We start from the raw sequence: 26,708 nt of genomic DNA, 5'->3' as shown, positions 1-26,708 counted from the left end.
GAGTGGGAGGGACCCCCAAGGATCATCCAGTCCCTCCCCTGGCCCTGCACAGACACCCCAACAATCCCACCCTGGGCATCCCTGGGAGCTCTGGCAGCCTGGGGACTGGGACCATTCCCTGGCAGTGCCCAGGGCTGGCTCATGGCAGGAGCAGCTCCAGAGAAGCCAAAGCCACCATGGAGTTGGCTCCTTCCAAGCAGACAAGGAAATGCAAACCCTTCTTTTAATGGGACAAGCAGAAGCACATCAGGGTCCCAGGAAATGGCACCACAAGGACAAGCACTGATGGAGCTGAGCACTGGGAATAAGTTAAAACAACTGAGGGGATTTGGGGACACCTCTGTGTGCCCTCATTTCAGCTGCTTCGATAACAAGCATGACCCTGCAGGGCCAGGGCTTCCCTTGCTGTCAGCTTTTCCCCATTTGCCATGAGGTTTGTGGTGATAAGTGCCTGCACCTGCGGAGGTGAGTGGGCTGTGGCACAAAACTGAGCCTCCCCAGGGAAGCTGTGGTGGTCCCAAATGCAGTGACAGGAAAATCCTCTGCTCAGGGCTTGTGCCAAGGCTGGTGCCAGCACCCACCTCATGAGTACCACCAACCAACCACCTTGGACTCAGCACCTTCCAAATTCACCCCCTGCCCCCACCCTCCTCAGACCCCAAATCCACCTTTCCAGCCCCAAATCTGCCTCTCAGTCCCAAATCTACCCCCAAATCCCTCCCAAGCCACAAATTCACTCCCCTCAGTCCCAACTCCGCCCCAACCCTAAATCCAAGCCCTAATTCATCCTTGCAGCCCCAAATCCACCCCCAGCCCCAAACTGCTGTTCAGCCCCAAATCCTCTCCCCAATCCCCCCTCACAGCCCTAAATCCACCACCCAATCCCAAATCTACCCCTAAATCTCCCCAAAGCCACAAATCCACCCATCTCAGCCCCAATTGTGCCCCACCCCATATCCACCCCGTAGTCCCAAGTCTATCCCCAAATCTGACCTCCCAGCCCCAAATCACACCTCTCCCTGCGGCATCTTGCCCCTCCCATCCCCCGAACATTCTGTGCCCCCCAAAACCCAGATTCCTGTTCCCTAAAAGCCAGACTCGTGCCCCCCAAAAGCCAGACTCACGACCCCCACAAAATCCAGATTTGTGCTCCCCAAAAGCATGATTCATGTCCCCCAAAACTCATACTTGTGCCCCCCAAGAGCCAGCCTCGTGCCCCCAAAAATCCAGATTTGTGCCCCCACAAAAAGCCAAACTCGTGCCCCCCAAAGCCAGACTCGTGTCGGCAGTAGCGGGTTTTATTCTCCGGTTTCTTCTCCCTGGAGCGGGGCGGGCTCAGAGGGCGCAGTTCCCCTCTCCGTAGCGCCGGCACCTCATCACCTTCAGGTAGGTCTCCACCTTGTGCAGGTCCTTTTTGAAGCACGAGAGCAGCCCGTAGTTCTTGACCAGCGCGTCCTCCCCGCGCAGGTGGAGCTCGAATTTCTCGTAGGTGGCTTTGAGCACCTGCGGACCCCGCGGGCTGCGCTCCTCCAGCTCCTGCGGGACAACGGGGAAACTCCGGGAGAGGCAGGGCCGGACAGGGGCGTCTCCCAGGGACAAACCTCCTGCCGAGCCCTGGGACAGGTCAGGGGCGTTGCCCCCGGTTTTAAATGGGGTTTCAGGTGGGGTTTTGTGTAGCAGGAATCCTTGTAAAGCATATGTATTGTATAAGTGGCTGTGCCCCAGTCCTAGTTATTCTAAATGAGTCACAGCTGCTGCCCAACTAAGGACTCCACAGCTGTAGCTCATTTAGAATAACTAGGACTGGGGCACAGTGTCGTGGTTTGACCGGAAATGGGACATCTGGGATATGTTGTTTTGCTGTGGTTACCAATGGGTGGTTGGAATTTAAGATGAGCACCTAGTTTGACCAGTGCAGCATTTGGATCCGCCTCTTGAGACTACGAACCCAAGGGGTTAAAAGCAGGGCTCTTGTCCCTCAGAGCCCTCTTGGGATTTCCGGCGTGAAGAAGTCTCTCCCCCGGCCCAATTGCTGGCTGGGCTGGGGGAGGGGAAAGCCACGTGGCCCATCTACGGTAGGCCCGGGTTCAGAGGAAGGGTGGCGGACCCTTGAGCGACCTGTTTATCCCCCCCCCCCCCCCATTTGGGATGGAGAGAATGCAGCCCGTGCGCAAACTGTATATCTTGAAACTTGATATCATGTGCCGGCAGGCAGCACGGCTGGGAGGAGAAAAGGGGGGGGCAGCGGGCAGTCCGGCCGCCTGGGAGAGCTTTTAACCCTTGTGGAGAATGAAGGCTTCGCAGAACATTGCCTTTCCTGGGAAAGGGATAGGAGTGGAAGATGAAGGAAGAAACCAGGCCAGTAAGGGGGGTCTGGCAAAGGGAGAAGAGAGATGTTGAAGGAATGGAGGAAGATGGAGTGGCAGTTTTTGCTGGACTCTTTTTTGTTGTATATCCATGGACTCTTTCCTGGTGATGCAGAGGCTGTATTGCAGGGGGAAGCGGAGGCTCGGCGTCAAGAGAGTTTGGTTTTGAGACCCCTCGGCCCCAGGGGGTATAGAAGACATGGGGGGGGACAAAGGTCCCAGGGATGTGACTGTGCTCTGCTTGGAATGAGACGAGGCATTCTTAAAAGGCCCTGAAGGCAGGCCCCTGCCCCATCCCATGCCTGGTGGTGAGAGCACCTTGGCATGGAAAGGAGATGTCACGAGATAGCAAGATACCGGGCGGATTGCTGATTGTGACAAGAAGTCCGTGGCACAAGGAAGGACTCCGTCTATCCCTTATGAGCTGAAGATTTGATTTTTTTTTCTAAAGGGTGGTGCCAGACCGAGTGTGGATAATTTTTTGGAAATGTAAATGTGTTTGGGAATTGGGTGGGAGGAGGATAAGGAAGTGTTTCTGTGTAGTTTTCATTCTCTTTGTGTGTGTAGTTTAGTAATTGTGTCTAGTAATTGTGTGTGCAGTTTAGTTAATAAACTTCTCTTTATGTTTAAGTTGGAGCCTGCTTTGCTTATTTCCTGGCCACATCTCACAGCAGATATCAGGTAAAAGGTATATTTATGGGGGCTCTGGCTTTGTCAGGCCTAAACCATAACACACAGCCACTTATACAATACATATGCCTTACAAGGACTCCTCCTACATTTCCCCCTTTTTCTTTTACTGACAGATGTTCAAATATGATACAGATATTTAAGTACAAGACATACATTTCCCACAATCCATATTTTACCCCGAGACTCAAAGGCCTCGTACAACACACACACACAGCTCTTTGCTCAAAGGCCGTATTCTTCACAGCTCTTGGCTGTCACAGCTCCTTGACTCAAAGGCTATGTTCTTCCACAGCTCTTGGCTGTCTTTCCCACAGTCCTGGCTCAAAGGCCATCTCACTAATTCAGCACTCTGATTTCATGGGACCAACATCATCTGTGCTCTCTGAAGTGATTCAAAAGGGCTGGTTCATACCAGAATTGACTTTTTCTGAGTCTTACATCTAAATCTGTGTCCTTTTCCATTGATCTAAAATTATTTGATTACTTTTGCCTAAGTAGCTAGTTAAGTAAATTAGTGACCAACTAACTCAATTCCCCAGAATGCTTCAGCTGAATGTTCACACCAATCTTTATCTGAAAACTCATCAAATCACACAGATTCCTCTTGTCTGGCCCTCTTTCAGTAACCTTTTACTGCCCAGTTTTGGACAAACCAGGTTTGAGCACGATGTTGTCTCCTTGTTCTGTTTTCAAATCTGTATTCTTAAGGAATGAAATTGCAATAAGGCACATACCACCATTAAAATGCCTCCCCCATAAATCTTTTCACCAGGTTCAGTGTAGCATGTAGCAAACACACCTGTGAACAACAGCTCAGCAATGTGCTCAGGCCTTGGGGTCCTTGGCAAGCAACTTTCTCCAGCAGGGCCAGAATGTCACACAAGGATCCTTTTTCTTTGGTGGTCCCCAATCTGTGTCCCTTTCATGATGATCATGAGGCAGATTTTAAGAGCTGAAATGAGGGATGTGGGACTCCGGGTGGCTCTTCAAAATACAGTTTGTTGTATACAAAATGCAGTTTCTTGTATACAAAATGCAGTTTATTCCATCCAAGAGGTTACAGCAGTCCAGGGTCATGGGCAACAGAGCTGTGCCTACAGCTGTCAGCTCCAGAGACCCTTAGTTTAGGTTCCAATGCATTCTATACTTTTCTTTTGGTTCCAATGCATTATATATTTTTCTTTTAGTTACATTGCATTCTATACTTCTCTTTGCTGAGCATCTTCATACAGTAGAACCAATCTATACCTTAACTTTTATCTCTAGCCTATCATAACTACTGTAATTACCATATTCATGTTACTGTTCTCCAATCACTCAACGTTAATACATTACAATTTAAGCTGGAAGTTGTTTTTCAGTTTTCCTGCAGTGGAAAATTCTGAGACCTTTTTTCTACTTGCAACTTCGCTGACTTGTTTGCCTGTCTATCTTTGTGCTTGGTAAAAACATTTTCTTGTTTGAGATGGGTTTATCCTTTGCTCTAAGCCATAAAAACCCCTTCTAACTAACACACCCTTTGCCTCCTTGGTTATCCAGTAAGACTGGCTCAGCAATTCTTTTCTTCTATACCAAAACTTGCTTCCATCTCTATTCCTTCATCAGACTCTACATTTAAAAATCTTTCTGCTAAGCACACATATCTGTGAGACTTTCTTGTCAAACTTTCATCCTTCCCAAGAGCAGATGAGGGAAACTTCAGACAGAGAAGAAGAAAGGCCTCACACTCTTTGTTTGAGGAGCTTGCCTCTGGCTGTGCTGGTGCACAGGGCACGTCCTCTTCACCAGGATGCTGCTGGAGCTCAGCTCTGTGTCCCAGTAGTACTCTGGGGACAGCAGCCGGGTGGGTTTGTGCTGCAGGAGGTACCTGTTGAGGTGGCTCTCGTGGTGCCAGGGACCCTCAATGCCATTTTCTCTGTCCTGCAGCAGCCCTGCAGAGCAGGCTCTGCTCAGCTTGTACACCTCAGCCACGCTGCCCCCATAGAAGCTGGCAGTGTAGTGGAAGTCCCCTTGTCCCTCAGGGACGGCAGGTTGTGACTCAGAGTGTTTCTCAGAGGCTTTGTCCTCCTGCTGTGGGGTGACCTGCCAGGAGCTGATGGTGGCCACCAAGGCATCGATGATCTCCACGCCAATGTGTGCCAGGAGCTGGACATTGATATCCACGGAGTACAGATAATCCACCTCGTGCTGGAACTGGCTCTGGTGTAGGAGCTGAGGATGTCCATGCGGCTCCTGGAGATGTCCTGCCACCTGGGGTCATGCTGGACAGGGATGACAAACAGGTGGTTCTCAGGGGCCATCTGAAGGTGGGAGACCTTCTCGGGACAGTCTGTGAACAGGTAGAAGTTCATGGGGTGCCCAGCAAGGAAGTATTTGTTGGCAGAGCTCATGAACCCTTCGATGAACTGGACATAGCTAAGAGACATGGAAAGGAAGAGAAGGGAGAGGCTCCTTCTGCTGAGGAGTGACAGCTTTTCAAATTCATTTTCTTTCTCTTTTTCTATCTATTGCTCCTTTTTATGATGTTAGTGTCCTTTATTTAACACAGCTGCTGGGTTTTTCTCTGCAAAGAGTTTTGTTATTTTGCCTTTTATTATACCTTTTTGTTTCCAACACTACCACAGAAGCCATCCTGCTGATTTTATGCCTTCTAAGCTAGCTGAGCTATCTTGGGTGTCATACAAATCTCCAAGAGCTTATGAGACCTGGCTCAAAGAGGAAAATATTACTCTGCTGTGAGATGTTTTCACTCTTTGGCCAGTTGGGGCCAAGCTCTGTGGAGACTCTGGAAAGAGTCAGGAGTTTTCATTATTATTTTTTTTTAGCATTCAGTAAGAATCCTTTCTGTATCCTTTAGTATAGTATAGTATTTATAATATAATATATAAAAATTAATTATACATATAATTAATTATTATATGTAATTTTTATATAACATTATATATTATTATTTTTATATAAATTATATATTGTTATTTTTATATAAGATATACATAGTATATGTAATTATATATATAATAATATATGTAATCATATATGTATAATTTATATATAGAATATATATAATTTTCATTACTATCTTTTTAGTATTCGGTAAGTATCCTTTCTGTATCCTTTGGTATAGTATAGTATTTTTAATATAATAGATAATAATTAATTATATATAAAATTAATAATTATATATGATAGTCAAAGTATATAAAATAAAATAAAATAAAATAAAAATAATAATAAATTAGCCTTCTGAGAACCTGTAGTCAGATTCATCATTCCTTCCTTCACCCCTTGCAGATACAATCATGCTCCACCAGCAGTACTGCAGAGAGGTTTAACTATTTGACAAGAAATAAAGGACAGACCAGTACTTTTCAACAGCAAAAGTGACCACTCCAGTGACCAGGTTCTTCTGCAGATATTGAGCATCCAGGATGTCTCTGCTGAACGTGCCTTCCCAGACAACTGGAGCCAGCCATGGTGTCAGCACCAGCACATCCCTCCTCCTGCAAGGGCTTGGCAATGAAGGCAGGCTTGAGATGGCCCAGGAAATTCATCAAAACAAACACAGATGTAACACTGAATTAATCATTCCAGTCTCACTTTGAAATCACAGCACAGGTTTCTGATTGCAGCACAGATTTCTGAATAGGCAATTCCAGAAAATCATTTATCCCAGTGACCAAAAATGTTAATTCCATAGGTGTTTACACATCAGGTATGATGGTGACTGCCATCACAAAAAATAGTATTTTGATTTTTTGGCTTCTGAGTTGTGACAGAGGATGCAAAAAACTGAATTAAGATAAAATTAAACCAAAATATTTTCAACTTTCATCATCATTACCTGGTTTCCTTTCTGAAAGTAACAAATTACAGATTCTTCATCTATGCATTTTTGATGGTTTATGGAAGAGTTGATTTTCTAGTCAGGCTTCTGTTTCATTCGGTCTGGCTCTCGGCTATCCTCTCAGTGCCACTCTGTGTTTCTGACATCAATGGGATTTCATGGTCATGATATTCCATTGTGCCAGAGCAGGTGCACTTACCATGGAAGCATCAGAGATGTTTCATCTATTTTTCTGCAAATGAAAATAAAAAAAATATTGGAAATATTATACAGGGAGAAATAAAGGGTACATAAATGAATTGTGGCACAGAAGTTTCAGATTTTTTTTTTTATGAGAGATGAGCGCCGCAAGAGATCTTTGTGTGGTTCAATGTCAGTGAGCATCCAGACTCCACCACAAACACTATTTTTTTATTTACATGAGTTCATATACAATGTGACCCTGCAGGGTGGCTCATATCAAAATGGAAATTTGCACTTCCAGGGCATGGATCTGGTGCCTAAAAAGGAGTCTTTTAGGTGAGTGTTGTCCTCACGGCCTGGACTGATCCTTTGGTAAACTCTTTCCTGTGGTGGTGTTTGCAGGGCTACCAGGATGAGGGAAGAGATGAGAATCTTGACTCCATGTTTCAGAAGGCTTGATTTATTATTTTATTATATATATTATATTAAAAGAAAATTATATATTAGAACGATACTTAATGAATAGAAGAAAGGATTTAATCAGAAGGCTTGAAAGGAAAGAAATGGAATCATAATAAAATCCTGTGACTGACCAGAGAGTCTGAGCCAGCTGACTGTGATTGGCCATTAATTAAAAACAACCACATGAGACCAATCACAGATGCACCTGTTGCATTCCACAGCAGCAGATAACCATTGTTCACATTTCACTTCTGAGGCCTCTCAGCTTGTCAGGAGAAAACATCCTAACAGAAGGATTTTTCATAAAATATGTCCGTGACGCTCTCCTGTATGTCCATACCTCTTTTATTACTTTTTCATTTTGCAGAATGAACTTACAGGACTGAATCATCTCCAGGGGAGGCTTTGTGTTCCTGAGCTCTGGCTGGGGAGAAAGGGTAGTGGTACCTTGGACAGGATAAGAAGGCAATGAGTCAATGATAAAACCAAAATCAGCCTCTCACCCACTTCCATTGTGACTGAAACTATAAAACAAATCTAACAGAACATTTGTGGGGTCAGTATGGTGATGAGGATTTGCAAATCTCAGCTGTTTCAAGACAGGATGCAAAAAAGGTGTATTTTATGATTGGCTTTTGGAAAATATTAAAATGAATATTGTATGTGTTATGTCAGAAAGTGATGCTGTATTAATTTTCTTAAGTAGTGTGTTAAATAGAGTTTTAGGTTATAACATAATGTTAAAATAGAAACTGTGCCATGTAAGAGACTTTTTAAAGAGAGGACTCAGCAGCCACAGGACACCTGAATCTTTCAGAGAAAGAGAATTTATTGCTCCCTTATCAGAGGAAATGAACTTCTTCCCACCTCGCTCCGCCCTGAAGACGCTGTTAGGATTCAGAGGAAGAAGCTGACACTGACCAGACAGAATCCTGTGTTTGAATGGAATTTACGCATCATGTATGAGGTGTATGAATATGCAACAGGCTGTTGCTTTTAAGGGGTAATCCTCTGTTCATATGGGTCCTTTTTTGGGCTTATTTTGCCCAGAAAGAGGCACCCAGATGTCTGTAACTCTTTGGGGTTTTTTTGTCTCGTATTGTCCTAATCCAAATTGTCAAAATTTTCATTACTCCAGTTATATTACTATTTTAATAACCATTTTATTACTATTAAATTTTTAAAATTTTATTAAAAAGTGATTGGTGTTTTTCACACAGGAGTTTAGCCTAAAGTTATCTGAAGATCAATCAGCTCTGAGGATCTGCGAGTCATTTAATTTGCCCCAGACTGTTTGCACCAAAGGAAATGTGTGTGCTTTGAGCAGAACTTGGTCTCAGCTGATGCCCGAACTCCTCTGCAGCTGCCTCTTGAATCCAGATGTTCACAGCACCCCTTGGCTCTGGCCATTCTGTGGGATCTGAGTGTAAATTTAAACAAAAATGTGAGCATTTGTGCTCACATTTGAGCATTTGATGCTCTGCTGCAGAGAAAGAATGGCTGAAAATTTGTCCTGATTCCTACAACTGGAACAGATCTTCAATATTGTTCCAGCCAACTCTGAATTAACCCCACCTGCTCTGATTTCAGGCTCCAGAACACTGAATACACACCTGTCCTGGTTTGAAAGGAAGTGAGATTTTGGGAGTTTGAAGTCAAACCAATCAGTGCTCAGATTTCAATGTTGGCATGAAACCAACCACCACGAAACAACATTTTTAGATTGAAGAATACTTGAAATATTCTCGATATTATATATATATATATATATATATACATAAATAAATATATATAAAATATATAACATATCTTTTATAGATATATAATATTATATATAAAATGTATATTTTTATATATAATGTATTATATATAATTATTCAGACTTTTAGAATTTCACAGAAAAGGTTAAAATTGTTCACACCTTGCTTATTTTCATATTTTGAATGTAAAAGGAGATTTTGAATTTGTGTAAATTCAAAGCTTACATTGTACCTGCATTAGTTAGAAGAAACCTGTCTGAGTCTGGGCAGTAGAAAGAAATTCTTGTTGAGAATAATTGTCAAAGGTTAAACACCCACCAGATTGCACCAGTGATCCCTGCTGTCACTAGAATAGCCAGGCCATGTAATTTTGTCATTCCCATCTCCTTAGTGCTGCAAAGCAAGATTGTGAACTCTGGATTGACAGCAAAGTGGGGAAAAAACCCAAAACAAACACAAAAACAAAAAGGCAGCAAGTACTGGTTATGAAATACTGAATAAGTATTTTGTTTTGCACTGCAAGTCTGGACATAATACAGAGAAAAATTCGTTTTTCTAGATAGAAAGTTTGACATCTAGGTATTTATAATACATACTACATATTTACACAGTGAGCTCTCATTTTACAATAGTATAGTAAACCATTTTTAATTGTTCAAAGCAATAATTCTCATACCAGATTTTCTCTGAATCAGGTTTTATTTTTTTCCCCAGCCAGTGCCCTCTCTGATCTTGGTCTTTCTTTCTTCCTTTCCCTCTGTCCCTGCCTTTTTCTGTTGTTTTTCTATTATATTTTGTTATTTTATTTTTTAATTTTATTTTATTTATTTTTGTCTAGCTCTCCATTTTGACTTTGCCGCCTTGATTTTCCTGCTCTGCCCCTCACTGCTCAGTTCTCTTTTTTTCTAATTTGAAAGTCACAGTCCTTTTCTCTGGCTCAGTTTCTCCATCCATTCTGGGGCTGTTCACAACTGGGGTTCAGCCACATCTTCCTTTGTCCCAGCCTTCTGAAAAGTCTCTGGGGCATTCTGTTTGTCAATATTGACCATCCTCTGATTTCAGCATCTCCTCCTGCTGTCACCCGTTTCTCAGCCTAATTTCTTATCTATATCACAATTTTACAAGCCATGAGTTCTACAGCATTTCACTAGCAAGCTACAAAATAGCCCCGTCTCTCTCTCTACAAGGTCTTTTTAGGGGAAAAAAACTTATCCAATTAAGAAATGACGCCTCAACTATTTCTGCTTTTAACCCAAAAACCAATCACCCGTGGCCCACAATGTGGATTTTTTTTATCCAAATACACAAAACCACCCAAACCCATGGAGAAGAAGGTGAAGGAGAAGGAGGAGAAGGAGAAGGAGGAGGACAAAAAGGGAAGGAAGAGAAAAAGGAGGAGGAGAAGAAGAAGGAGAAGAAGGTGAAGGAGGAAAAGGAGAAGGGGGAGAAGGTGAAGGAGGAGAAGGTGAAGGAGGAGAAGGGGGAGAAGAAGAAAGAGAAGAAAAGAAGAAGAAAGAAGGAGAAGGAGGAAAAGGGAAGGAGGAGAAAAAAAAGAAGAAGAAGCAGAAGGAGGAGAAGGGGGAGAAGGTGAAGGAGGAGAAGGGGAAGAAGAAGAAAGAGAAGAAGAAAGAAGGAGAAAGAAGGAGAAAGAAGGAGAAGAAGGAGGAGAAGGGGAAAAAGAAGGAAGAGAAAAAGAAAGAAGGAGAAAGAAGGAGAAGAAGGAGGAGAAGGTGAAAGAGAAGGAGGAGAAGGGGGAGAAGAAAAAAGAAAAGAAAGGAGAAGAAAGAAGGAGGAGAAGAAAGATCAGCCACCACCCTAAAACCTCCATCTTGCTCTATATATATTATTATATTCTAAACCCTAAAACTCTAAGTTTAAGGTGATATCACCCTGTGATATTACACACTTCTATTCAAACTCTACACTCACAATCCCAGTTCTATCATTCCATTTTGGAAGCTTCTCCATGGCCTCAGTTCAAATGCAGTGTTCTCTTGGAGGTCAGTGCCTGGCAGCACAGAAAATCCAAAATTCTCATTTTCCAGGGTTCCAGCACTCACCTGTGGTTCTCCCAACGCTCACACCCCAGCAGCTGCAGCTCTCTGCTGCTCCCAGCCCTGCTGAACCAGTACCAGCTCCCAGATCCTCCTGTGTGTGTGTCAGCCCTGGGCTCGGGGCCAGCAGGAGCCTCCACCCCAATCCTCACCTTTTGTGGGAGTGCTGACACCTAAGCAATGGGGAAACAACAAGAAACCTGCAGCAGCCAGTTATTCCCTGGCACTGCAACCTGTGTGGGTTACCTAAACACAGAGCCAGACCAAATTAAGGGGATGAAAAGTGGTTTTATTGATTGAATATGGGTGTGTATTGAATGTTTGGGTGTCTTCTCTCTGGGCTGTATCTCACTCTAAGTTGGAGTCACGTGCAGTGAGTTGGATTTCCCCTCTTAATGGTGTCTTTCACACCTAAAAATATTATTGATACTTAATCCTTGGGTACTGCTGTCTCTGTGGAACCTCAAGTAATATTAAAGACCAGTGCAATAATTATTTAATGTCCTGGTTGAGATGGAGGCAACAAAAAGCAACACACTCCATTTTCAGAAGGCTTCAAACTGTTCTTATTATGGCCTGCATGCTTTTTATACATTCTTACAAAACTCATAAGTTCACACTTTACTCATTGTCACCAGAGACAAAGTGCTCATTGGAATATGTAGTTGAAGTTTCTCTTATTCTCCTTCTTTCTTTCTTGGTTTCTGTGCCAGCAACCTTGGTAGAAAATTCTTTTAGGGGTAAACATGGATCCTCTTCTCAAACTCCTCTCTGGCTCACAGAAGTCACTGTAAAACCTCTTCCACAATTTAATGGACAGAGAAACTAAAGCATTGATAAGTGAAGAGTTTTACCCATCATGAGCCACCAGCAAAGTACAAATATCCTGAGTTCTGCTCTGATGCTTTGTCACACAGACACAGTGACTTGGGAGAAGGAAGAAAAAAAGTATGAAAGTGCTACAATAGTTAGGACATAAAAAAATTAACAAGCAAACAACCAACAGCAGCAGAGCAACGCTTTCCATGAGGTTTAGAAAAAAGAGGGGAAATTATTCCCTCTAATTCTGTTCCCAGCTCTCTTGGGCTTTGAAGGATAATGTACTGGGAGATATTTTAGCATCCTGGGAAATCTCCTGCTCAGCTGAAGTGACAAAAGCCTGCAGGAACTGTTTGTGCTCACAGCTTTTAACAAAGCAGCCACCAACAAAGCAGCTTCCAGCCACTGGAGAGAGACAGAACAGCACAGGGGTAAGGTTTAGCTTAGTAGAAGAGAGACAAGCATAGATATGATCTCTCGTTAGACAAAAAGCTTTTAATTTATTTTTCTGTAGGTTTGTTAGAGCTGTTTCTTCTCATCTGATCTCACCTGAGCTCTGAAAATTCCAACATAAGTTGTGAGTGTCCTGGAAATGGCATTCCCAGTTTTTATCGAGAATTGGAGCAGGACAAGGGAGAATGGCTTCGAACTGAAAAGGAATAAGTTTAGATTAGATATTGGAAAGAAATTCTTCTCTGGGATGGTGGGGAGGGTGCCCCTGGATCCCTGGAAGTGCCCGAATCCAGGTTGGACAGGGCTGGGAGCAGCCTGGGACAGTGGAAGGTGTCCCTGCCATGGCAGGGGTGGGTTGGGATGGGCTTTAAAATTCTCCCAACACAAACCAGTCTGGGATTCTGTGATTTTGTGATTCTGGGATACTGTGATTTTGTGATTCTATGGTTTTTTGATTCTGTGATGCTGTGAGCACTTTTCAAGAGAAACATGGACATTTTTCTCAAAGTGTGAGAAAGAAGAGAAAGGGATTGCTTGGAAAGGAAAGCAGATTTGGATTTGACAGATTAAAAGACTAGAAATATGGAAATTTCTAATTGTACTTGATGTGCTTTTAAAAGTCTTACGACCTCTGTTGAGAGTATAAGTCAAATATAACCTTTCCCTCACTCTCTCTCTGTGTTTTCTATGCAATAGCAGTGCTTCTGGGCATGTTTATGTGGTAAAAAGGCATTTTTATTCTACTTTCAGTGGACTAGAATGTAAAAAACATTCACCATTATTTTTACATTGAAAAGCTTCATTCTTGAAACATGGAAGTTGGCTTTCTGTGCCACCTGAGAGTGATCTGTTAGTTGAGGAAGGTATCTGAAATGCTCCAGTTAATCACCCTTTTAAAATTAAAAGTAGAGTCAGTCAATTCTGACACTTTCAATTCTTTTAATTTAAAATTAAAGTAGTGCCAGTCAATATTCTAAGGTACTTTAAAGTAGATCTGGAATTTTTAAAGTCAATAATAGAATGGGGAACTATAATTTTTCTTTTTTTAATATCCTTTTGGTTCAGGCACTTCTCAATTATGGTTTGTATTCTATAGCCTGCTAAAACACTTAAACGAGGTTTTTTCCTTGTTCTGCTTGAATTTCTACTGGCTACATTGAAAAATGAGTTACCTGCCTTTCCTGTCCGTATTTACCACAGCTTAAATCTCATGGAACGCTGGGAGATGTGAAAGCCATCCTTACAAATGAATTTGTATTTAGTATTTTGTCACTTTATTATCTGGAAGCAGTGATGTATTTATTATGAAATATGTAAGTTATGTAATCAGATTGATTCTACAGAGACTATCTATATGCAAGAGAAAAATTTAATTTGAAATAAATATTTTGAAACTCAAATAATGATATCACAAAAATACATATTTCTTTTTCTTCAGAACATTAATGGATTTTTTTTTCTCTTAATGTCTTCTATAGAAAATATTTTGTGAATAACAAATACTGAACATCATTCTAGAAAGTCAGTTGAGTATTGGATAGGAATGTGCAGGAATATGTAAAAAAAATGTTGTTTGAAATCTTCCCTAAGAAGTGAAAATAAGAGGCATAAACATCATACTTCAGGTATTTTGTGAAAAATTAAGATTAATTCTATCAATTAATGCAAAAGATCAAACACGCATTTAATAATGTTGTCTCTTCCCCTCTGACTGTGTTTTAAGTTAAGATAAGGTCTGTGAAGAAATCAGTGAAGCCTAACTATTTTCTTGGAGCCAAGATTCCAATCACCAATCCTGCTGTAGGCCACAAAAATAATTCAGAAGTTAAATAATAAGGAATGGTTAAATAATAAGGAATGTCAATTAAATAACTGGTGTGGAATCTCTAGTTAAACTGTATATTTGAAAGTCAGGCATGAAGAGGATGCTTGGGGGAGATAATACAAAATGTTCCCTTATTTCTTTCCTTTTTGCTCCTCATACATTCTATTGTATTTGCAGGGATTTTCATGGCAGGGAGGAATGATGAATCTGACTCCATGTTTTTAAAAGGATATTATATTACATTACATTACATTACATTACATTACATTATATTATACTATATTACCAAATGCTAAAAAGATAATAATGAAAACTCATCATTCTTTTTAGAGTCTCGGCACAGTTTGGCACTGATTGGCCAATGAGTGAAAACAACTCACACCAGAATCCAATGAAACAATCACCTGTGGGTAAACAATTTCCAAACACATTCCAGATGAGAGAAACACAGGAGAAGCAAATGAAATAATAATTGTTCTCCTTTTTCTCTGCAGCTTCTCAGGAGAAAAATGCTGATCAAAGGGATGTCTTAGAAAATGTGAATACCACAACATTCCAGGCCTTCAAGGTCATCATGGCACAAGAAAATGACACCCACGTCCATGAGTTCATCCTCCTGGCATTCCCCACCAGCAGAGAGCTGCAGGCTGTGCTGTTTGTCATTTTCCTGGCTGTGTATTTGCTGACTGTCACCGAGAACATGGTCATCATCACCTTGATCATCACCCACCCCCAGCTCCACAAGCCCATGTACTTCTTCCTGGGCCACCTCGCTTTCCTTGAGGCCTGCTACATCTCAGTCACCGTTCCCAAGCTGCTGCTCACCTTGGTGGTGAGGAACAAGAGCATCTCCCTCACAAGCTGCATGGCCCAGCTGTACTTTTTCATTGCCCTGGTGTGCACTGAGTGTGTCCTGCTGGCGGCCATGGCCTACGACCACTACGTGGCCATCTGCGCCCCGCTGCACTACGCCCTGGCCATGGGCCACAGGGCCTGCCTGCAGCTGGCCACGGCCTCCTGGCCGCTTGGCTTCCTCATAGCTGTGCTCAAGGTCTCCTTCATCTCCCAGCTCTCCTTCTGTGGGCCCGGGGTCATCAACCACTTCTTCTGTGACATCAGCCCGCTGCTCAACCTCTCGTGCGCCCAGCGGCGCCTTGCTGAGATGGTGGATTTCATCTCGGCCTTGTTCACTTTGTTGATCCCCCTCTCTGTCATCATTGTTTCTTACAACTGCATAATCAGGACTGTTTTGCTCATCCCCAAGGCTCAGAACAGGAAGAAAGCCTTCTCCACATGTGCTTCTCACCTGGCTGTGGTCATCATTTTCTTCTCAGCAACTCTCTTCATATATGCTCGGCCCAGGCGTGCAGACTCCAGGGATCTCAACAAGCTGGTTTCCATCATTTATACCATTGTCACCCCGATGCTAAACCCATGCATTTACTGCCTGAGGAACCAGGAGGTGAAGGACACTTTGCTGAAGGTCTTGTGTAGCAGGACTGCTCTCTCCAGAGTTTCTGCCTCTGATCACTAATGAATTCTTGGGAGATGATCTTCCAACTGAATGTGTCTGAATTCTATGAAAACCTAATAAGATTTTTACTTTGACAGAAAGGGTTATTGGGGTTCTCCAGTTATTGGTTATTGGAGTCAATCTGCATGTTCAGCTAAAATCTCTGAATCTATGTGAATGTAAAAGGTTTTTCTAACTGAACACATCACACATCATTTCCGAGGAGTGGAAAAGGCAATAACCATAATTGTCCTCTCTGAATGTATTTTGTTGGTATGCATCAAAGAACAAAATTGCATTCTGACCTTGATTCAACTTAACATGAAACTAGGATTCAAGAACTTGAGGCACCAAAGAAATAGTTATGTCAGCTTTCTTCACAGGAATGAGGATGGGAACTTCAGTCATTTTAGATAGCTGTGATAGGAGACCATGAAACTCCACTGAGAAGTTTCTTCTTCATTAACTTCAAATATAACTTTGGGAAGTAGCTCAGATTCAGAAAACAAACCTTTACTTTTGGGGAAGAGGGTTAATTTGCACAGTTTCATTTCCATTTTAAATGCTAAATCAACCTCCTGATTCTTAAATTTTTTTCCTGTGGTCCTTCAACATCACATAAGGAGATATAAGCACTAAGAGAAGAATCAGTTGTCTAAGCACAGATCTTTCCCCAAGGAACATTCAAAGGAGAGGGTCAGGAAGAATTTGAGGGTAATTTAACACACAGACACAAAATCTTGCATCATCAGCCTGATGGTAAATGATCCTGGGCTCTGTTTGTTACCCAGGACTAAATCAACAGTACTGTGTCCAGTCTGAAACTTCCCACTAGAAGAAAGACAAAAATGGAAGTACCAGCAGAGAGTTACCAAATGACAGAAGGGTGGGAGCACACAGAGAGAGACAGATGGGAGCAGTTTTTTAAGAAAAGAGAATGTTGAGGAGGTGTTTAGCTGCAGTCTGCCACCACCTGAAGAGGATTACAGAGGAGATAGAGGCAATTCTTAAGTGGGCATGCCTGAAAAGACAAAAGCAACAGGAACTTGTTCCAACAAAATTAAATTCAGATAAGATAGAGTGGTGAAGCACCACAACACAGTCCCAAATAGGTCAAGAAATCTCTGTCCTTTGAGCTTTGCAAAGCTCGACCTGACAAGTCCCTGAAACTCTGAAATATGTTTGTGACAGCAGAGCGAGTTAAAATATTCTGTAATTAAAGTTCTGCCTTTCCAACCCGAGTTTTTGTATCATTCTTTGATCTGGATGTCAAATGGAAAACTCTGTGGCATGACAAACTGCAACAGAAATTGATGTTTAGGGAAGTGAATCTGGTACCCACAGATTGAGCAATATGTTCAATCCTATCCAGGGAATGGATGCTCTGCAGATGATCCATGTCACTCCTGGATGCAGTACTCCAGATGTTAATATATATTTATAATTTATAATTTTATAGCATAACTCTGCCCACGTCTCTGTTACATCAGAAGTGCCTTGGTCTAGCTGAGAGCTGAAAATGTCAGAGGTACTAAAATCTCTCAGGGAAGCTGTTTAGGCACTCTGACCTCACATCCAATGGCCTAAATAGCAGTTACTGAGTTGCAAAGCATTGTTTTTATCCCTTTTTATAGCTTGTCACAGCCTCCAATACCCCATATTTAACAAACCCAATAACTTCTTTTCATGGTTCATGTACCCTGAGTCATATCTTCACATCCTAGCAGGCCTTGGTAAGCACCTCTCTAGTTAATCCACATTTTCCTTGAATTATAAATATATATACACATATATAATATAAATTATAATTACATAAATTATAAAATGATATAAATTAAAATTATATAAATAAAATTATATAAATTAAAATTATGTAAATACCGGGGAACCCAAAACTGGTCCATGGTAGTTGGACCCTCATCAGCCTAACAGAAATGAGGTAAGAACTAACACTACTCCCTTCTCCATGCACTGACATTATTTTAAAGTTGTCTTTTTTATGAGGTTCCCTTACATTCCTGAGCATGCACATGTGGCTTTGGCCAGAAGTTAGAATTCAGCAGCACACCATAAGGTATGTCAAATGTCACTAGATTCTTACATATTTGCAAAATAAATCAAACTATGCCCTAACAGCCAAATAATTTCTGTGATTCCAGCTCTCCTAGATGCTAAAGTCCCATTATTTTCACTGTATGAAAATAATTGTAATTTTAAATGTAATTAATGTAATTTCATGTAATAGACGTAATTTAAATGTAATAAATGTCATTTTAGTCATGGTTCTGGCTTAAGGAAGATATCTAATTAATATGAGACCAAGTGGAGGGAGATTTTACAAACAGCTGCAGCATGGAGGGGGAACCGCATCAGGTTTTGTACTTTTCATGCTATAGAATCCTGCAGCAGCTCCTCAGCTCTGTTTGGGAGGCAGCTGACCTCACCAGGGGACAGATAAATGTTATCTCTGATCCTCCTTTTGCTCTGAACACATTTGTAGTGTTTTAAAAAATTAAGAAAATGCATAACTTGGCTATTTGTGGGTCTGAACACAACTCCAGTGTGGGTGAAACTACACTTATCCAAAATCACTCACTCCAAAAGCCATTACCAATTAAGGTCACTGATTTAGATTAGTACATTAAAATATTTTTCTAGATTACCTTTTGGTAAAAGACTGCCATGTTCCCTGCCTCAGGGTATGTTTTTAGTTTCATCTGCCCTATAAAAATCAGCAGACACTAGCAGGTATTCTTTCATTGTTCCGTGTCTCAGAAAAAAAAAATCTTCAGAGTTTCTTCTGCTCTGCATGGAATCACAGAGGAAACAATAACATCCCTCCTCTTTCTGTGATTGCTTCCATTGGGAGGTTACCACAATTGCTGAATCAGACCTCATGAGACACCACAGGTAAATAAAGTGTTGATTTCTCTGTGCTGGTATAGATCACAGCACTGACATATCAGTCCACATTTCAGCTGTTCCCTACTGATCACATTCTGCAGCACCAGTGGATTCACACTACAGGAGGTTGAGAACAGTTTTGTTTTTAACAGCACAGGCTGAGCCACTCTTATTTTTGAAGGATAAATCTGAGGTAGCTGCAAACAAACCAGACCTAAAATTGGAATTTGCTTGTACTTATGCTGTATCTGAGATCTCTGTGTACCATCTCCATAGATTTGTGTAGATGTAAGTGTGCTCAGAGCCAGATACAGAAACCTTTAGTGGGCTCTTTCAGATGTATTTGGAGAGGTTTTTTATTTTAAAAATGAATATATCCTTATTGCTGCTTCACATTTCTCTTACAGTTCCTGGGATATATATGATAGAACTTTAGAAATGTTTAGATGTAGAAACTAAAGCATTGGAAATGTGAATGTCTGTCTACAAGCTCAAAACCTGTCACTTCTTTATACTGGATGGAAAATATATTAGCATCAGTCATCATTTGTCTAAGGTGAGATTTGTAATGTGTATTTATCTCCATGAAATGTCAATTTGTAATGTATATTTATCTCCATGAAATGTAAACTTAAAAGCATGTATTAATTTTTAAAGTGAAAAAAATCTGAATTGAGCAGATAAACTCCACAAAGTTTTGTAATGTATATTTATCTCCATGAAATGTCAATTTGTAATGTGTGTTTATCTCCATGAAATGTAAATTTAAAAGCATGTTTTAATTTCTAAAATGAAAAAAATTCTGAAATGAGCAGATAAATTTCACAAAGTTCATTTCTAAAAACCCAGCAAAAAATGTCTGAACTTTTACAGAGCCTTTAAGTGGTGGTGTAACTTATGGCTAAGAATTTAAGCCTGGTAGTTAGATGTGATTGCATTAATTTATTGCAGGTGGATAAGGTTCATCTTTCTTCTACAGAATGGGTGGGAGGAATGAAACCAAAGTCATGTATTTCTTTCTCCTGGGTTTTCCCACCACTGGTGAACAGCAGCTGCTTCTCTTCTCTGCTTTACTTCTGGCTTATTTATTAACTCTGTTGGAAAACTTCCTCATCATTCTCATCATCCAAAATAACCACAGCCTGCAAAAACCCATGTATTTTTTCCTAGGGAATCTGTCTTTTTTAGAGATCTGGTATGTCTCTGCCATTGAGCCAAAGATGATCAGAGATGTCCTGTCCCATGACAAAAGGATTTCATTCCAGGGCTGCATGGCACAGCTGCATTTCTTTGTGACTTTTGTTTGCACTGAGTACGTCCTGCTGGCCGTGATGGCCTTCGACCGCTTCGTGGCCATCTGCAAACCCCTCAGGTACGCCCTGATCATGAGCCCCAAGCTCTGTGCTCAGCTGGTGGCTGCCTGCTGGATGTGTGGCTTGGCCACCTCTTCCATCAAGCTGGGCTTCATAGCCAGCCTCTCCTTCTGCGACGTGGACAAAATCAATCATTATTTCTGTGACATTTCCCCCCTCCTGAACATCTCCTGCAGCGATTCCTCTTTGGCCGAGCTCGTGGACTTCACCTTGGCCCTGCTGGTCATCCTGCTGCCTCTGTGCGCTGTGGTGGCCTCCTACATCTGCATCCTCTTCACTGTGCTGAAGATTCCTTCTTCCCAGGGGAGGCAGAAGGCTTTTTCCACCTGCAGCTCCCACCTGACCGTGGTGGTTTTGTTCTACTCCACCACTCTTTTCACCTGCGCCCACCCCAAGCTCATGTACACCTATCATGCCAACAAGCTGGTGTCACTCCTGTACACGGCGGTTGTGCCACTTCTGAATCCTCTCATCTACTGCCTTAGAAACAAAGAGGTCAGGGTTGCCATGAGGAGGACTTTTACTTGCAGAAGAGACACCAAAGAAATCAACTGAAGGGGCTTTGCTCATGAAGATCAACGGCAGCGCTGAGGAGATGAAGTCAGGAGGTCCAAACCTTAATCCGTGCAACCACCACTCATATTTATTGAACTAAACCTTGATATATTTATGTATATACTATGGTTTTGACTCGAGATGTGTGGGTTTGGGGTTTTTTTGCTTGTTTTCCTCCTAAGAATCAATGCTGTCACCTTTTCTTAAAAGTCTCCAACTGAATGACTGCTGTTTTTAAAGGTGTTTGGAAATGCTGGAAAATAAAGCCCAGATTTGTTTGCTCTAAATGGAACAGAGTCCAGAAAACACTGTAAATGCATGTCAAAATCAGTTATGTGTGATTTATTTAGTTCAAGATTTTGTGATTATCCCTTGAGAGAAATAGGCAGCAGCAAAGGATGGGTAATTGTAACATTCTTAGATTCCTGGTGTAGGATAAAAAGAACCATCCTCTGATGAAGAAAATGTTTCTAATATGGCATCAGAGAAGGTATAATGTGAATATTCACATGGTACAGCTGCATTGTGACTTGGCCTCTGTCTCAGCTCCACAACTCCTTCCTGAGATTTTAATTTAAATTTTGCAAGGTTTGAAGTTCCTTTAATGCAGTGATTTGGCTATACACATTGACTGGTTTTAAAGCCCTGATCTGAAGTGATTGTTTTGAAATAATTTTAGGAAAATCCTTCAAATACACTGGGAAGAGGATTATCATCCAATTATTATGGGGTTTATGTACACTAATAATAATATTGTTAGATAACCTGAAAAAAATAATTCATAATTTATTCAACAGAGGAGGTACCTTAGGGAAGGAGAGAACACAGAAAAGTCTTACACAAACACAAACCTTTTGAGAATGCAAGTTCCCTCTTGCATCTAAGCTTATTTCTGGAAATTTTCCTAATAAACACTTTCACAAATTCAAGTACTTTTAAAGTACTGTAAATAAGTCACTACCCACAAGTTAAGAAGGTAAAAACAAAGTCCAATCTCAGCTTTTGGGAAACTTTCTCTTAATCTCACTCTCTGTGTGCAGATGAGAGAAACTGATAGGAACGTATGCAAATGTAAGATAGTCTGGGTTTAGAAGGCACTGATCAATTGTCAGTCACAAAATATGGGAAGCCATTATATCAAGAACAGAAACATCTATTTCATGCAGATTTATTTAAAACCACGTGCCAAAACAAAGAAAATTTAATATCATTTGCTGTAATTAAATGGGACACTCCTGTGCTGAGAAGAATGCAAATTTGCTTTTTGAAAGACAGCCATGTCCTAGGGTGTGTGAGATACCCAAACAGGGGTTGTGAGATGTTTTTCCCTTCCTGGGGTGATTGCTGCACCCCACAGCAGTGTTCCCTTAGAGGCTGGGCCCTCACCTGAACCAGATTTCTCAGTTTTAGAGGTGAGCACACTCCTGGAGTCAGAGAAGAAAACACATTTAGTGAAAACTTGCTTTTGTTTAGAGAGGAGAACCATTATTGCTTGGGGAGAAGGCAAGGGTGTCTGTTCTATTTTGATAATCTGGAAGAGGTTTTACAGTGACTTCTGTGAGCCAGAGAGAAGGTTGAGAAGGGGATCCATGTTTACCCCTGAAAGAATTTCCTACCAAAGTCCTTGACATAGAAATCAAGAAAGAAAGCAGGATAAATAAGACAAACCTGCAGCTGCCTCTTCCAATGAACACTTCATTTGTCTTTTGTGACCAATGAGTAAAGTGTAAACTTATGAGTTTTATGAGAATGCATAAAAAGCATGCATGCCATAATAAAAACAGTTTGAAGCCTTCTAAAAATGGAATGTGGCTTTGTGTTGTCTCTGTCTCAACTACAACAGAAGGAAGCAGATTCTAATGGTTAATGAGAATCTTGATTAGGTCCACAGTGTTTTGCTGAGCAGAAAAAAAATCTACAAGAGGCAGGAAGGGTTCTGCATAAGAAGCAGTGAAAAAAGTAGGGGTAGAAGACGCACAGAAACAGCTTTACACTTTATTGCTTGTGTTTGTTATTTTATCTCTTCTATTCCTTATAGTTTTCTACTTTTGCAGGCAAATAAAAATGGCACAAGGGAAAAATATCTCATTTGAGATTTCAGATGTTTGCTGTGAAGGTCCAGGACTGTGGAAACTGAATCCCTGGGTTTTTTTAAGTACACTTACTAAAGTATACATAAGCAACATGCTAAGGAGAATGCTCTTAGAAGCAGTCAGAGGAAAAACCAGTGATGTATTGATTACAAGAGAAAAGTCAGCTGAGTAGAAAAAATGTTCAGTATTTTTGGCAATGTGTTCAAGAAACCTGAATTCCAAAAAACCAAACCTGGCTTCAATAACTGTGTCGCAAGGTATGTGTATTGTGGTGTGTGAAATCTGAGTTTTGCTTTGTTAAATGGGATGACAGAATTGGATTAAAAGTTTCTGTTTTCTCTTTTTTCTCATTATATAGAATGTAGTAATTATGTATACAGTTAGTTCTTCTGGAAATTAAATACATTATCAGGAAGACAGTTTTTAATGTGTCTGCATTTAGACTTTTTGTTTGATCAATCAAGGGACAGATAGATCCAGAGACTTCTCAGGTGAATCAAAAATCTTCCTTTCTCACTGGCTAAAAAAGTATCTGCAGCATCTTCATTCTTAGCTGAGGTGTTTACCTTCTTTAAAAAGCCGTTAAATTAAGCAGTAGTAATTGTTATTTCAACAAAACAATTTCGGATAGGATGTAGGATATCCTTCAATGGACAATATGTTTGATTATCATTAAATTATTTCATAAGTTTACATGTATTACACTGAAATCATTGATGCTTACACATAAAACCAGAACAAAAATAAGAATTTAAAAATAAGGTCAATTACATATGCCAGGACCACACAGCTGTTGAATGCCTGACCACAATGACACAAGATTTTGATGTTTTCTTTTACATTATTGTGGACAAAAGTATCTCTTTTTTTCTTATTCTCTTCTGGCTTGCTTTATTATTTTTTTATCAAAACCAGCTACTTCTAAGGGACAGTTTTTCCCCTGTTTTGAACAGGTAGGGTGAGACTAGAAGGATCGCACTGTGGATGCATCTATTTCTCTCTTTTGACAATACAGGAAGGCTTAGGAATTGTGAAAGTTGTAGACAACAACCTTGGAAAGGCTTTGAGTGATACTTGACCTGACTGCCTAAACCTGAGCTCTCTGCACACAAAAATCCCCAGGAAAACTCACTAAATATTTAATGAGCAAGGTTATGCAAAGAGAAATTCTTTCTCCAAATTTATTTCCCTTTCCTAAGACTCGTGGGTAAATAAGAAAAAAGGATTAAATAGAACAAAGGATTAAATATATTTAATACCTTCTGAGGGTACCTAGAGGTGAGGCCACATTTCAAGGACCACGGAGGGATAGCTGGAGAAATTGTTAAAAATTAATTCAATGCTTTTAAAATATTAAGTATATGCTGGTTAAGAAAAATTATCTAATGGAAATGACAGCAAAGCAAATAAAATACCATTTCTGTCACTCAGCTTTTTTAAAAATAATAGACTTGAAATTTTTTTAAACTATTATCTAAATGAATACATTTCTTGGCTCATATATTTACAATTGTTTTGCATCACCTGAAGCAGCATTTTTCCTGTTCTTTTGTTTAGGGGAGAGAAATCTTGTGCGTTAGTTGCAGTCTTAGGGTGAGATTATTTTCTGCCAGTTAAATCTGAAATAGGTCTTCAACTGTAGAATGGAATGTCTGTTTCTAGTTGGTCGTAAAGTTTATTAAATTAAAATAGGTTGGGTAAGCTGCATGCAGAATGTTTCTTTATACTGAAGATAATATTACAGGATTATTAGCTTACAAATTACCCTGTAGTAGTTGACAAAAACTGGCAGATATGATATATAATTAATTTTATAATTTTTCCAAATATCTATTTAATTTTATTAATTAATAATTATTTTATAATAATATAACTACAATCAATATATTATTGATTATATGTCATATACAGTATATATTACATAATATATACTATATATATAGTATTATAGTCATAATAATATTTATATTTATTGATTTATTATCGATATTTATTAGTCATATTAATACTTATTTTAATATATTTATATATTTAATTAATTATATATAATATTATCATTTATTTTATTCTTAGTTATATATTATTTACATTATATTAATATTTTTAAATATTTTGTATTGTTTATATTATTTTACATAATGCATATAATTTACAATTAATTTTATTAATTTATATTTCTTATGTTTCATGTATTTCATTGTTTGTCTTCTTCTTCTACAATTGCTTCTCCAGGCAAAGTATCTTCAATCCACTCCATCCTAATTTCCTTTTGGAAAGCCAAGATGGAAAACCACACCAGGATAAGTGAGTTCATTTTGGTGGGGTTCAAATCCCACCCAGGATCCCAAGTCCTTCTCTCAGTTCTCTTCTCCACAATGTACTTTGTCACTGTGGTGGGAAACATCTGCATGATCCTCATCATCAGGATGGAGCCCAAGCTGCACACCCCAATGTACTTCTTCCTGGGGAACCTGTCCACCTTGGACATCTGCTATTCCTCTGCCATCACTCCCAGGGCAGCCCTGGCATTCTTGCTGGGCAGAAGGAGCATTTCCTATGCTGGCTGTGCTTCCCAAATGTTCTTCTTCTCTCTCTTTGGCACAACAGAAGCTTTTTTCCTGGCTGTGATGGCTTATGATCGCTTCACTGCCATCTGCAACCCGCTGCTCTACCAGGTGGTTATGAGCAGAAGGCTTTGTGTGCTCATGGTGGTGGGCTCCTATCTGTCACGCTGCATCAACTGCACCATCCAGACAGGCTTCACCTTCAGCCTGTCCTTCTGTGGGCACAGAGAAATCAAGCACTTCTTCTGTGAAGTTGCTGCAGTGATCCACACCTCCTGCTCCAACACCCTTGTCAACCAGCTCGTAATGCTGGCTGTGTGTGGACCAATAATTGTGGGCACTGCCCTGGTGGTTTTTGTCTCCTATGCTTATATCATCGTCACAATCATCCAAATGCCTTCAGCAGAAAGCAGGCACAAGGCCTTCTCCACCTGCTCGTCTCACATGGTGACAATCTGCTTGTTCTTTGGGACAGTGTTCTTCATGTATGCTCAGCCTGGAGCTGCATCCTCACCCAGCAAGAGCAACATCATCTCCATCCTCTACACTGTTGTTATTCCCATGCTGAACACTTTCATTTACACCCTCAGAAACAGGGAGGTAAAAGGGGCTCTGAAAAAACAGTTAAAAAGGAAAGGGTTTTTTAAGCACCATTCCTGAAGCTGAGAATGAGCACGGGGTCCAATTTGTAAAATAAAGGACATCAGGACCTGAATGTGAAATAAAGGACAGGATGTAAAATTAAGGACATCAGGACCTGCTTTCAAGAGTCTTTTGTGTTCCTAGATGGTCAGTAAAAGCAGGATATATAAACAAATCTATGACAATCTAGTAATTGTTATTTCAACTAAACAATTTTTCATAGGATGTAGGATATCCTTCAATGGGCAATATGTTTGATTTCTATGAAATTATTTCGTAAGTTTACATAAATTACACTTAAATCATTGATGCTTACCCATAAAACCAGAATAAAAATAAGAATTTAAAAGTAAGGTCAATTAAGTAAGCCAAGACCACACATCTGTTAAATGGCTGATCACAGTGACACACAATTTTGACATTTTCTTTTACATTCTTGTGAACAAAAGTATCTCTTTTTTCCCAATTTTTCTCTGGCCAGCTTTATTCCTTTTCTAGAGCAGATGAAAGTGAGGTTTCATTTAACCGTAATTAGATATTTACAATCCATCTGACCTGTAATTTAGAGGCCTCTTATAGCCATTCAAAAGATACCAGCATTTTAA

At 40.6% G+C, this 26,708-nt stretch overlaps 3 protein-coding genes and 1 pseudogene across 3 annotated transcripts; 3 read left to right on the top strand and 1 right to left on the bottom strand.

Moving 5' to 3' along the window:
• Positions 1–1,335: 1,335 nt before the first annotated feature.
• LOC128940092 (histo-blood group ABO system transferase 2-like) lies at positions 1,336–9,691 on the bottom strand (annotated as a pseudogene).
• Positions 9,692–15,033: 5,342 nt separating this feature from the next.
• Positions 15,034–15,993, top strand: LOC128940091 (olfactory receptor 6B1-like). The gene has a single exon (XM_054281394.1). It carries the CDS (start codon positions 15,034–15,036, stop codon positions 15,991–15,993), a length of 960 nt encoding a protein of 319 aa, XP_054137369.1.
• A 3,863-nt stretch (positions 15,994–19,856) lies between these two features.
• Positions 19,857–21,688, top strand: LOC128940090 (olfactory receptor 6Y1-like). Its single transcript, XM_054281393.1, has 2 exons — positions 19,857–20,770; positions 21,607–21,688. The coding sequence occupies exons 1-2, from the start codon at positions 19,857–19,859 to the stop codon at positions 21,686–21,688; spliced, it is 996 nt and encodes a 331-aa protein (XP_054137368.1).
• Positions 21,689–25,176: 3,488 nt separating this feature from the next.
• On the top strand, positions 25,177–26,121 carry LOC128940089 (olfactory receptor 12-like). The gene has a single exon (XM_054281391.1). It carries the CDS (start codon positions 25,180–25,182, stop codon positions 26,119–26,121), a length of 942 nt encoding a protein of 313 aa, XP_054137366.1. The 5' UTR covers positions 25,177–25,179.
• Positions 26,122–26,708: the final 587 nt, after the last annotated feature.

The sequence above is a fragment of the Melozone crissalis genome, unplaced genomic scaffold (assembly GCF_028551555.1).
Source record: "Melozone crissalis strain CALT ecotype California unplaced genomic scaffold, PUWL_Pcris_2 ptg000032l_1, whole genome shotgun sequence".
NCBI lineage: Eukaryota > Metazoa > Chordata > Aves > Passeriformes > Passerellidae > Melozone > Melozone crissalis.
Note: the sequence above shows the minus strand (reverse complement) of the source record. Positions and strands in the feature narration are given on the sequence as shown.